At 57.7% G+C, this 13,363-nt stretch overlaps 1 protein-coding gene across 18 annotated transcripts in view; it reads right to left on the minus strand.

Moving 5' to 3' along the window:
• PTPRF (protein tyrosine phosphatase receptor type F) overlaps positions 1–13,363 on the minus strand; it is a 92,946-nt gene that overhangs the window by 13,845 nt on the left and 65,738 nt on the right. For 6 of the 18 annotated variants that reach the window (XM_017541702.1, XM_017541699.1, XM_017541698.1 and 3 more), the window contains 11 exons: positions 12,166–12,471; positions 11,310–11,503; positions 8,112–8,138; positions 6,681–6,798; positions 6,025–6,603; positions 5,229–5,326; positions 4,780–5,033; positions 4,601–4,694; positions 3,763–3,981; positions 3,247–3,401; positions 756–871 (listed from right to left, as the gene is read on the minus strand). In XM_017541702.1, the coding sequence (XP_017397191.1) occupies positions 756–871; positions 3,247–3,401; positions 3,763–3,981; positions 4,601–4,694; positions 4,780–5,033; positions 5,229–5,326; positions 6,025–6,603; positions 6,681–6,798; positions 8,112–8,138; positions 11,310–11,503; positions 12,166–12,471 (2,160 nt within the window). The remainder of the gene's footprint in view (positions 1–755; positions 872–3,246; positions 3,402–3,762; positions 3,982–4,600; positions 4,695–4,779; positions 5,034–5,228; positions 5,327–6,024; positions 6,604–6,680; positions 6,799–8,111; positions 8,139–11,309; positions 11,504–12,165; positions 12,472–13,363) is intronic. The other 12 variants (XM_017541706.2, XM_017541704.1, XM_017541701.1 and 9 more) reach the window with 6 other exon arrangements.

Consider the following 13,363-nt stretch of genomic DNA (forward strand, 5'->3'; position numbering starts at 1 on the left):
ACAAGAACCCATCATGTACTGAATACAAGGGATGGGGTATGAACAAGGCACAGTTCCTGGCACCACAGAGCTCAGAGATGTCACGAAGGCAATCCTAGCCCACTGTGAGAGGCATCAAAAAGAAGAAGGAGGGAGGGTCTCAGGGCCAAGGGGAGATACCCAATCCTGTGCGGGGGCTTCTCCTAGGAGGAGGGCTGAGCTCTGTCTGCTGGGTGTGGGGAGAAGTGACATTTCAAGTAGAAAGAGGAGCTGGACAGCCCTGTGAGAGTGGCTGGGAGAAGGGGCAGGTACACGGCACGGTAAACTCGGGGTTGGCCTCCACAAAGGCCCAGATGCAGGCACTTCATCTCCCCACGAGTGTCTAGGGAGGCATCTCCCACTGCTAACAAGCCCCTCTTTCATGTGGGGGGCCAGAGTACGGGCCAGACACTGGCCACCCTGTGGCAGAGATGTGGGCTCTGGGAGGTCCTCAGCCCACATTCAGAGGCCCTGACAAGACGAGGCAGGGGCTAAGTGGCTTTGCCACCAGAGAGGCTTCTGGGCCTGGGGCACCTGTCTAGCTGCAGGATATGGGGGCCCCTCAGTCATTCCATCCAAAGTGGATGAGCACAGAAAGAAGGGCAAAAAGGAGGGAAAGCAGCAGGAACAGGTGCATGCGGCCCAGGAACTTCAGTGGAGACCCCAAGACCTGCAGAACGGAGCCACAGGCCTGCCAGGTCTGGACTGGGGGCACGCAGGCCATGGGAGTACCCTACCTGGGGTCTGATAGTTGAGCCTCCGCATCTCTACAGGGTCGGAAGAGTGGGCCAGCAAGGAGTCCTTCAGCCCGATCGACTGCTCATCTTTAGAGGACGGGGAGTGGGTCCTTTTCCTAGACAGACAGAAGGGAGGCTGATGAGAACCTGAGGTTCAGGCTGAGGCTGTGATGCATGGCATGGCTGGCTGTCAAGGAGCCCCCATGTCCACGGCTCTGACCTCCTACTGCCCCACCTCTTCCCAGGATCTCTGAGCACAGAGGAGCCAGGGCCAGAGCAGCCTTGACATGAGAACACAGGGCAGGGAAGTGGTGGGGAGAGCAGGAGTGTGGCGTGAGCAGAGGAGCAGTGCAGCAGGGAGGAAGGGGTCGCAGGGGCGGGCGTCTCCTTTGGATAGAAGGCAGGTCCTGCAGGACAGTGGCTGCTATCCCCAAGGCCACCCAGCTGAATAGCAGGAGCCACCAAGAATAAACATGCAAATGACACATAAAATACACAAACAGCACGGGTGACCCCAGCTTTCTGGCCCTCAAAGTATCAAGGTAAATGCCCAGGGCAGCAGGGGAGGGACGGGGAAGGCATCACCCTAGCTGGCCAGTCTTCTCTCACTGGCCTGTTTTCTCAGCTACAAGGGCAGAGTCAGAGACAGATCATAGGGTTCAGCTGCAAACAAAGATCCAGAGGCCACTTGTGGTCTGCAGACGTGTGTGCTTGGGGAAGAATTTGAGTGAGTGTGCTCAGATGTGAACCAGGACATGCCTTCTGCTGTTCCACACAGTGAGTGCTCTTTGCACACAGGCAAGACTGTTTCTTGCAGCACTTAGGCAGCTTCTCCGAGAACTGGGAGCCCGGTGGCAGCTCTGGTGAGCTCTGTACGGTCAGGGAAAGCAATGCAGTCTGCATTATGCATGTGCCCCAGAGGAGCATCCTCTGCAGAGTTAAACTGGCAAGAGAGAGACAGAACCTGCCTCCTCACACCAATGAGGACTCAGTCCTGGACCGGGGAGCCTGCTGAGCTGACTGGACATTTTGCTGCTTAAAGCCATAGGCTGGGGGACTTCTGGTCAAAGCGTCATCCCTCCCTGCTGGCCCAAGAAGTGCATAAGGATTGGAAGTAGAGGGGAGGTGTGTGAAGAGAGAAGGAATGACTCCTACCTTTCTTGTTTACTAGGTCCCAAAAGACAAGCAAGGACAGAAGAAAGGAACGGTCACAGTTTCCACCAAGCACTTAGCCCTCTAATGACACGGGGAGCCTGCAGGCCCCTTATATGGTACCCATGTGACATTCACAGGGAGGGGATCCACCTCTCTGGACAGACCCAGAATGCAGGTGGAAGTGGGAAGGATGAGTGTGTCTGTGCGACGCTCTTCAGGGACCCGCCCACAGGTCCATCTACCCTGGGAGGAAGGGGCAGTGGGTCCAGGGTAGGAGCACAGAATATAGGCATTCCTGCATGGCGCAGAGATGTGCTCAGACATAGACCAGCCTGTCTTCATCTGCCAGGTGCTCACTGACATGCCTGTGGGCTCAGCCCAGTGCTGGGGGCTGAAGGCTTGGCACACAGGCCCAGCTGTGTTTGCAGTGAGCACCATGGGGGGCAGATGTAAGGCTGTGCTAGGAAGGGGTAGGGGCTGGGCAAGGCCTTGCAGGCACCAGAGCCTGGACTTGAGTCCTCAATGATGAGGTTGTTGTTGCCAGGTGGGCAGGGGGAGGCAGATCCTCAGAGGGCACAGCCTGTGTGGGCCTGAGCACTGAATTAGTTCAGTGTCACAGTGTCAGGAGTGTCAGGAGTGGTGACGGGTCAGATTAGCCAGGTGTTAGGCTGTCAAGCTGAAGAGGCTGGGCTTTATGTTGGGAGCCACCAAAAGGTATTAAACTGAGAGTGACAAAGTTAAATCTTTGGAAATCCCTTTCAGGCTGGAGGTGCACGGATAGGAAGGGGAGACTGCTAGGGTGGGTGGCTGCAACTACCGAGGGAGAGAACTGAGTGGGAGAGACACACTGAGGCTGAGACAGCAGCGAATGGCATGGTCACAGCAGGCCATCAATCATGTCTGCTAAGTGAGCATCTGCAGCCTGTGGGCCTACAGCTCGACCTCTCTAGGCCTAAGTGGGAGAGCGGGGCCAGGGAATCATCCAGAAATGGTGGCAGAAAGGAGGGACTCGAGGTAGGAGCCCAGGAGATGGTGGTGTCTTAAAACTGAAGAAGAGACAGACGCACTCATGTAACACAGACAGATAGACGTGCCAGGGATGCACATGGGACAACCCTCTGAGGCTTCAGCTCCTCACACCCAGACTGCCACACAAAAGCTCCCTCACCTGACAGATGCAGGCCTGCAGACGTAGGGAGACACACACTGCTTCTACCCTTCCTGCCTTCCTGCTGAGCCTGAGGCCCAGGGTCCCGGATGCAAGGCACCACCCTCGGAGAGGGCCCAAAAGGCGAGGGCAGGTGGTCCTCCCCGGAGCGCTGAGGGCAGTGCTCACCTTTTGAACAAGAGGATGGCGATGACAATAAGGATGATGAGGATGACTGCCAGCACGGGGCCCGTCACCCACAGCATCTCAGGCTCCTCCTGCTGCTGGGCTGGTGTCACTTGGACCACGATCTCATCCGAGTAGGGGCTGGAGGCATAGCGCTTCTGTGGCCCAGTGGAGAACAGCAAGCTGTGAGCTCAGAGGGAGGTCCCCCACCCTCTGCCTGCCATCCCTGGAGAAAGGGCTCTGGGTCTGGGTTACCCTGGGCCTGGTCTCCCAGACCCTACAAGGTGGACCTGGCAGGACTGGGTCTCTGGAGCCACACTAAGTCTGGCCTTTGGGTCCCAGGGGTGTATCTTAGGATCTCTGTGACAGGTCTTGGGTCTTTGGGGCTGGCCCCAGGCTGGGGATCTCAAAGCCCCCGGACTGATGCAGACCTGGGATCTGGTGGTGTTTGAGACTGGCCTAGTCTCAGGCCAGGCCTGGGGTCTCAGGGTGCTGAGAGCCAAGGTGGCTCAGGCAGACCTGGTCCACTGGTTCCTTCAAGGAGGCGAGCACAAAGCACTGGTAGCTCAGGTCCGGAGACAGGGGCCGGTTGTAGAAGCCCCGGTAGTTCTTCTTGTCCCCCAAGGTGAAAGTCTCGGGCAGTACATCCAATTGAGCAGCCACATATGGCTTCAGACGGTCTGCCTGCCGCCGCCGCCGCCGCCGCTCCTCACCGCCCTGCTCGATGGCTTCCAGAAGCTGGCAGAGCAGAGCACGGGGGTCATGCGGGGCCTTGGAGCATGCTGGCCCTGGAGCCGTGGCCTGGGATGTCGGCTCCTTGGGCCGAGATTAAGGTTCACCTTCTGTGTAAGAGCCCACACCTGCCCAACCCACTACCCCCAGAGAGTAATGCCAGATACTGCAAAGCCGCTCCTCCCCACTAGCCCACGAGAAAAAGCCCTGTGGGTAAGCTGCCCCAACCTAACCAGAGAAGGCTGCTTCCACACTGGCTGTGAGAAAGGGCTAAAGGATTTCAAACTTTCAGGGACTCCTGGCCGTAGGGCTCACCAAGCCCTCCATGGCCTCTAGATCTGCGAGACTCTGCGAAGTCTACAGGGCAGGCATTCTCCAGACCTGCAGAGGCATCTCCACCATGCCCACCTCTCGGTAAGCCCCCCGGAGTTCTGCGAATACTCCTAGGCAGTTTCCCCAGAGTCTCTCTCTCCAGAGAGGGCTGGTCTGACAGCCAGAGCTGCCAGGAGAGAGATTTCAATTGGGGGAGTGGATCTGGGAGTCACTGGCCCAGTGCTCAGGGCAGGAAGGCCACAGCCGATCACTGCAATGGGGCTGTCGGTGTCCCCATCCCCTCCCCAGGCACCTCGTCCAGCTCCAGCTCCTCAGGTGTGCTCCACCTTGGCGCCAGCATGCTCCCGCCCACACGGTCGATGGGCACCACCACGATGTAGAACCACCTGGGTAGGCAGGGCAGGAATCAGGACTGTCACCACCATCCGCCTCCAGCCCTGCCCCGCCTCCTTTGACGCCTCGTGTGCACACCTGACGAGTGAGGGGTCCTGCACATGGGGCATGGAGAGGGCGAATCGGCCGTCTTCTATGTAGGCAGAGGCAGGCAGCGGCTTGTGTGGCAGGAGGTCGGGGGCCGTGCGGATGGACACCAGGTGCTGCAGGCCCCCCGCGCTGCTGCCCCGGTTCATCAGCACGAAAGAGTACTCCGTGTTGGGCTGCAGGTCTGCGATCAGCTTCCGCATCGAGTGCCCATCCACGTCCACACTCTGCCCATTGTACAGAATCTGTGGGGGACAGAAGGGACAATGCCTGCCTCTGGGTGACGTGACCTACCACGGGCTGCAAGGCACAGTGCATGCATATACAACCACAACCACAATCCTGCTCCACAGCCAGGTGCACGTGGGTTAGGACTGGAATGACAGCACCCAGGAGGCCTGTGTGTGTGCTGGGCTCAGCAGGCCATGGCCCTTACTCACCTTAAAGGGCACAGCCGACTTATAGGAGTCAGGGACCTCCCAGCTGAGCAGCACAGACGTCTTCATTGCAGCTGCCACCCGGAAGTTCTTGGCAAACACTGCAGAGGCAGAAGGAGAGTGTCAGCTCTGCTGGGTATAGGAGGTGGGGTGAATGGGCTGAAGGGTGGAAGGTGAATGGCCAGGAGGAGATAACAGTTGGGGAATCGGGGGTTGAAGGATGGCTGCAGAGTACCAAGTGCCCCACTCCCAGCCAGCTTCAAATGGCACAGTTGAACTCCCAGCCCAAGCTCTTCCACAGCGAGCAGTGAACAGAGTGGGGAATGCCACGGCAACCAGGGTCGCAATCTCCAGAAACACGACTGTGAAAGCTTGAGCCGATGGACACCAGCCCAGAGTGATCAGAGGTCAGTGGGTTTCAGTCATGAGAAGCATGTGACCCTAGAGCATGTTCACTAGAGGGTGGTGGGTCACGGCCCCAAGAGATTAGTGTCACACACCAAAGATCAGAAGGTTGCAACCCAAGAATAGTGACACAGTCAAGAGAGATCAGTGGGTCAAGGTCACGAGAGATCAGAAGGTCACACAGCAAAGGTCAGTAGGTCAAGGACAGCAGAGGTCAGGGCATCAAGAACGTGCTGCCCATTCACTAGAGGTTAGTGGTCACAGTCATGAGAGATTGGAGGTCACACCCCAGAGGCTGGTGGATCACGGTTGCCAGAAGTCAGTGGGTCAAGGAGAGCAGAGACCCCCAGGTGCAGCCAAGCTCGGGTAGGGCTGCCATGTCCACAGCACACACCTTGCTCCACAGGCATGGTCCGGGACTGGATGCTGGGGCTGAGGGGGCCGGAGCCTTTGCTGGTCCATGCGCGGACCTTGATGTCGTAAGTGGTGTCTGGCTTGAGGCCAGTGAGGGTAAAGCAAGTGTCTGTCGTGACGTTCTGTAGCTCCTGCTGGCTGTTGATGTCTCGGAACACCACGGTGTAGCTGGTGATGCGTCCGTTCCTCTCTGCCAGCACTGGCGGATCCCAGGCCAGTTCCGTGGTAGATGTGGTCAGTCCTGTCACACGCAGGTTTTGGGGGAAGCCGCTGGGCAGGCCCTCAGGGGTCCTGATCTCCTTCTCGAACTCCTCACCCAGGCCAGCCCGGTTCTTGGCAGCAAGCCGGAAGATGTAGGTGGTCCCCTTGTGCAGGCCGGTGACTGTGAAGTGCTGGTCGTCCTTGCTGAAATCTATGGTGTTGGGCCGTGCCTCGTCAGCCCGGCAGTACTGCAGCCGGTAGCCTAGCAGCTCGCCAGGCAGCTCCTTGGGTGGGTGCCACTGGAGCAGCGCAGTGTTCATGGCCGTGGTGCTGATCATCATGGTGGGCCGGCCTGGGACTGAAGGACCAGGAGCTGGGCTCTCGCGCTGCCCTCCTGCTGCCCCGCCCTCAGTTCTGTCCTGACCCCTCACTCACCTGCACCTGTTGTTGTAACAATTTTGGGCTTGCTGCGGGCACCATCCCCCTTGGTGGTATAGGCAGCGACAGTAATGGAGTAGGTGGTCTCCGGGGTCAGGCCGCTGATAGTGGTTTCCTGAGGGAGGAGGAGGGGTCCATTCCCATCACAGGAATGCAGAGAGAGGCCAGACCCTGTCAGGGACCCCAGGACCCCAGCTCGAGAGGAGCCCCTGGTTACACATACAAGGCCAGGGGTTCTGGAAGGTGGGGCTGTACAAGGCTGGTCTCTGCTGGAGAGGAAACAGGCAGGTGGGATACAGGCCTAGGAGGACCCGCCCACCCCAGGAGCCACACGCCTGGGGCAGACAGCTCATTGTTCCTTTCAGACAAGAACAAAGGGCCAGACTGTTTCCCTCACTCCACTGGGAACAGTGGCTGAGGATACACACAGGGCACAGCCTCGCACGCACCCAGCACCTTGCATGGCTCTTGGCACCCACACGAACATAGCCTACAGTTCCTGCGTAAGCAGGCGTAAGGCCACCTGTGGACACGACTGTATGCATGCACACACAGAGCAAGGTAGTGGGGTGGGCTAAGGTGCCACCTTATAGGACCCAGTCAGGACTCCACCTGCCCCCATATACACCACTAACTCTGTGAACATCTACACCCTGCAGTATCTCGAGAAAGGTGGGGGAGGGGCCAGGAGAATAAGAAAACCTTCACACCTGGGGAACTGGCTTCCACATCTGTTTCCAGTGATGCCTCAGATAGCAGCCAGGCAATGTCCTCCCACCTTGGCAGACCCTGCCCATATACCCTTCTGCAGCAAACCCATTATCTCTGGACATGCCGAGAAACACCATGGGAGGTTCAAGCCACACCACACAGAGAGAAAAGTGGGAAGCAGGGCCAGGACCACCGTGCAGTGGGAACAGAGCTGTCACCAACCCTGGTATCCCTCCAGCTCTGGCCTTAGGTGGGGCCCCTGCAGTCGCCACCACCCCCTCATGGGCCCCTCCTGCCCCAGCTGGAGAGTCCCAGGGTTGGGGCCCCAGAATGCACCAATGCCAGAACCCAACTCCCCAGACTGCCCTCCCAGCCTGGGCCCTGAAGCAGGTGATTTTTCACTCCAGGGATCAATAAGGCCTAACGATCAGGATCGGATTTAACTCCATCCCTGTCTAGCCCGAGCAGGGGCCGGGCCCTGGTCGATAATGAACATTGGCCTCAAATTGCTGCTCGACAGTCGAGAAGTAAGGATTAGAGGAAATGCCAATCGCTGCTCAGCTCAGTGCTGGCGTCTAAACGCCAATTTTCTCCAGATGTGGCTGGTGCCCTGTGGATGTTGGCAGCACAGGCTGGCAGGAAAGGAGGGAAAGGGGGAGTGTCCCATGAGCCCAGCCTGACCCAGGTCTTGTCCACGTTCGCACACCTGTTACTTACATAGTCCTCGGACTCGTCTGGCCGCCACTGACCGCGGAAGAGGGAGAGAAAGGGAGACAGGATGGTGAAGGACTCTGACCTGGAGGGGAACTGGCCCAGGGAGAGCAGAGGGAGAGCTTGGGTCTTGAAGTACCCATGGGGGTAGCACCCCAGGACAATGCCCAGTTCAAAGATTCGAGTCCCTGCCTCACTGGGCACCAACTGTGTGTGCCAGGGCTGAGGAGGGTAGGGAGACCAGGAGGGCAGGCAGCCTCCAGGGAGAGGACTTGCTGACTGAGGGGCCCAGGAACACAAAGCAGCTAGAGGTGCTTTGAAGGAGGGGCTGCCAGATGTGGGGGGTGGGTTCAACAGCTCAGGCTGAGGGGAAGGAAGATACTGAGGGATGAATGGGGTGCCCGTATGCCCTGGTTTGCCTCAGACAGTCCTGGCCTATGCTTGCAGCCATGGAATGATTACTCAGTGTCTCCTGCCACCCCGCAAAGCATCCCAGATGTGATCATACATTATATAATCACACAGGTAGCAGAAGTGTCCCACAACAGTGAGAGCTGTACTGTGGCTAGGGTGGGCCAAAGGGTAAGCCAAGCAGCAAGACTATGAAGGCTGTGAATGCCAAGCTTAGAGCCTGGGCTGCAGCCCACAGGCAAGGGGAACCACCTATAACCCTGTTCCTTCCTCGGGGTGTCTGAGAATCAAGGCAGGAAGGAACGTTTCGGGGCTGGCAGTGTTGCAGGCCATTGGTGCGTGTTGGTATTCTGGCTGGACAGGTGGAGGGACTGTGAGGTCTCCATGAAACATCATACGGGACGGTCCATGATGTCTCCAAGTTGGAGGTACCTTGGGGTCCTCCGGCCCAACCGCCCCCACAGTGCCAGTGTGGCCTCTGTCCACTGGTCCCCATGCTGGGTGGCCTACATTCCTCCTGTCCTGGGACACTCTGTTGGAAAGTCCTTGAAAGAAGCATGGAACAGAACATGAGAGGAGGCTCTGGACAGTGCATGGTCCTGACTCTATAGGGTGCGGCTGGCCCACCCCTGTTCCAGTCTCCTTGCCTGGGGGGAGACTTGGGCTGTCCCAACCAAGTGGAGGTTTTCATATGGAACCTGTCCTGCACTAGGGGCAGAGCAAGAAAGAAGGGAAAGACAGAGGATGAAACCAAATGGAGATGAAAGGAAGGGGTCAGAGGAATGGCAGAGGGAAGAGGGAAAGAGGGAGAGAGAAGAGAATGAACAAAAGAAAAACAGAGGCTGCAAGGAGAGAAATGAAGGCCATGAGAGGGGAAGGGAAGCAGGGAGATGGAATCAGGCATAAAAGGAGACAGGGCTGGCTCCACACTTCCGAGGTGGAGGTAGGGCACGCACCACAGAGCTCTTTCAGGCCTGATGGGGGCCCTGAGCTGAGCAGATGGTGCTGTGGGGTGAAGGACAGGATGTGGTGCCCTTGATGGAAGCTCAGAACAGCTGGGCCCCGTGGCCAGGCTCAGGACCAGGCCCCATCTGCTCTCCCACTGGCGAGGAACAGAATGAGCCAGTCCCAAGGGGGCTACAAGGGCAGGCCTCCATCTTCAGTGTCCTCCATGAGCCCAGACTCTAGTTCACCCCCTTGATGGGATGTCTGAGGCTAAAACAGCAGCGTCCCTGAGCCTCTGGCCCAGCTCCCTTCCAAACCTCCTGGGACCAGAAGGGGGCACTCGAAGTGGCTTCTCTGGAACCCCACTGGCCACAGCTGTGGCCATTGGCCCCCTAAGAGAGGAGGAGCTGGGGGAACCCATTCCCAGGATGTTTCTGGGTAGGTGTGTTCACTGAGGCTCCATGAGGAGCCCTCAACCTGCCCCAGGAATGCAGGCGGGTGCACACATCCGCCTCCTCCACCCCGGGTACCTTAGTACTGGGCAGGCTGAGAGGGGGAAGAGAGCACCCTCTGGGCAGAAAGGAATTTTGCTTTAGATGGCTAAACACAGCTGGAGGGGTGAGGCTCCCATCTGTCTATGTGGGCAGCCCCGCCCCTCTGCACAATGTGTACAGCATGGAGTGGTACATGCACCCCTGCTCTCCGCCTAGGCAGGGGTGAAAGGCTGGATGGGGAGGGTGTGTAGGTCCCTCAGGCCCTACTCCTGGATGGGGAGATCTTGAGAGCACCACACCAGGTGTTGAGACTCTCCAGCAAGGTCTTTTGGGAGGAGGCTCATGACAGCAGCTGCGAGTGCCCTTTCCTAGGGGTTTCCTAGGGGTCCATAGACATGGCTTCTTATCCAAGAGCAGCCACCTACTTGCTGAATAATTCCAAACGACTCTCATAACCTCCCAGAATTCCAAGTTCTTCATCTGAATAGCAACCAGTGTTCAGAATAGCCCAGGGACCTCACCCCAAGCTCACGAGCAGGACCATCCTCCCAGGAAGACAGACACATAAAGAGGGAGATGTGAGGCTGGCCAGCAGGCCTAGCCCTTGGGAGTGAACATCGGGAGCTGAGCCATTCTCTGGGGGGCAGGAGCAGGAACACCCTGCCTGGCTACTTACAGAGGTCTGCAGCAGCCACGGACCCATGGCTGGCAGTGGGGTAAGAGCCCCGGAGCACTCTCCCTACCCTTTCTGTGGAAGAAGCAGATGCCAGCCCAGCACTGTCTAGGGAAAAGGCACATCTCAAAACCCAGCCTGGTGGGGCTCGGTAGCTCACACCAGTAATCCAGCACTTTGGGAGGCAGAGGAGGGTGGATCACCTGAGGTCAGGAGTTCAAGACCTGCCTGGCCAACACGGTGAAACCCTGTCTCTACTAAAAATACAAAAATTAGCCAGGCATGGTGGTACACGCCTGTAATCCCAGCTACTCGGGAGGCTGAGACAGGAGAATGGCTTGAACCTGGGAGGCAGAGGTTGCAGTGAGCCTATATTGCACCACTGCACTCTAGCCTGGGCTTGAACCCGGGAGGTGGAGGTTGCAGTGAGCTATCATGCCACCGCACTCCAGCCTGGGCGACAAGAGTGAAACTCTATCTCCAAAAACAAAACAACACAACAAAAACAACCCCAGCCTAACCCCTGACACTGCCAAACGTCTCGGGTCTCACAACCAAGGTAAGGCCGTCACCGCACTCCTGAGGGCAGACGGGGTAGAGGGACATATCTGGGCCCCAAAAAGGAACTTGTGTATGCTGGTCTGTGCTCACCCTGCCCCCCAACACCACCCAATGAGGCACCTGGGTCTCGGCTAGCATGACGTCTTGGATGATGGGGAGTCCACGGGGCTCGCCATTCTCCAGCCGCACGTAGGTGACCTGGTAGCCTCGGATCTGGCCATGCTGCTTGCTGGGGACAGGCAGCTTCCAGTAGACACGCACAGCAGTGGAGTTCAGTGGCTCCACCTCCACCTTCCTTGGAGGCCCGCTGGGCACTAGGGGTCAGGCAGAGAAGGAAGTCAGGCCTGGAGGTACTAACCCTGACTCAGGTGGTCACAGCAAACTCAAGGGCCCTGCCTCTGCACCCCACTCCCCTAGGAAAGGCCCTGATATAGTTTCCTTAGGTCATCTGTCCCTGGTGAGGAACACGGAAGGTTCCCTCTGCCTGCCAGGAGTAAGAGCCCAGGACCGGCCCCGCCCACCCCTCTGGCCCAGGCCTCTCACTTGGTGGGGAGGGTCGACATGGGAGAACAGGTGGAGGTGGGGCACCAGGTCTTTGACCACCCCCAGTCAGCGCAACCTGTCCTGACACTTGCTAGGCCCCAAATCATGCCACTGTCCAGCCAACAGCATCTTGCTGATTCTACTTTGAGTATCTTTTACACCAATCTTCCCAATCTTGACCTTTTAAATCTTAGTTAAGGCTGCTTCTCCTATCTTAGCCTATGAAGGTTTCAGTTGCTTTGGAGACAGCCCCAAAGGCTGGGATTTGGGCATAAGTTATCCCGTAAGTGACATCTCCTTACTTTGGACCATTAGGCCTGAACCAGAAAGATGAGCCGACCTGGGCCTGTGTGAGGGAAAGGAGGCCTGGGGTGCTTAGGGAGTGGTGTCTGAGGCAGAACGCCTTCCCTCCCGCCCCGGTGGCACTGCCTACCGTCCTCATCGGTGCGCACCAGCACCGGGCTGCTCTCGGGGCCAGGGCCCACGTCTGTGTGTGCCCGCACCCACACCCGGTACTCCGTCCACTTCTCCAGGCCCACCAGGTCCCAGCTGGAGTGCTCGCGGCTGATGCCTTCCACCACATGCCGCCCGCGGTCCTCGCCGTCCACCGCCACGTAGGCCACGGAGTACTGGGTGATAACGCCGTTGCGGCTGTCGGCCGGCGGCGGGACCCAACTTACCCGGACCGTGGTGGAGCCCGTGCTCACACACGTCACCTTCTGGGGAGGGGCAGAGGGGGCTGGGGAAGACAAATGAGGGGGAAGCAAGCAGATGGAGGGTGGGGATCACAGGCACAATGACTGAGTCACAGTGGACTAGAGACTCACCCGGGTCAGCTACCCCTCAGGTGCTGAAATGGCCATCCCAGGGTCCCTCCAGGCAGGCTGCCACCACTCTCGCCAAGGACACCTGACTCCCTCTGAACTGCCTCCCTCCCTGCCCTGCCCCCTGCACGCATGGTGATATACACACAATCACACACACTCTCACACACACGGTCTCACACACACAGTGTCTCAGTCTCAGTGCCTCACACGTCTCTCAGTCACATGCTATGTCACACAAACAGGGAGTCTCATACATATAGTCTTGGTGTCTCAGTCTCACACACATAGTGTCATATACACAGTGCCTCACACACGTCTCTCACACTGTCACGCACTGTGTCACACACCCAGGGTGTCTCATACATACACTGTCTTGGAGTCTCACAGTGTTTCTCACAGTCTAGCACATACACATAGTGTCATATACACACGGTCACACACAGTCACAGACTCACAAACATACACGTCACATACACAGTGTCTCACATAGTTACAGTCTCACAAATATACATGTCACATACAGTGTCTCACAGTCACACACATATCCGTCGTGTCACATACACAGTGTCTTAGGCACACAGTCTCACACATAAACATAGTGCCATATACAGTGTCTCACATGTGTCTCTCAGTCTCTCACACACAGTCTCTCATAGTCACACACACAGTTGTGCCTTGGTGTCTCACAGTCTCTCTCTCACACAATGTCTTAGAGTATCAGTGTCTCACACAGACTCACATACGCATAGTGTCACACACCCAGTCTTTCTGTCTCACACACAGCATCGGACACACAGTCTCTCA

This window comes from Cebus imitator, unplaced genomic scaffold (assembly GCF_001604975.1).
Source record: "Cebus imitator isolate Cc_AM_T3 unplaced genomic scaffold, Cebus_imitator-1.0 Scaffold136, whole genome shotgun sequence".
NCBI lineage: Eukaryota > Metazoa > Chordata > Mammalia > Primates > Cebidae > Cebus > Cebus imitator.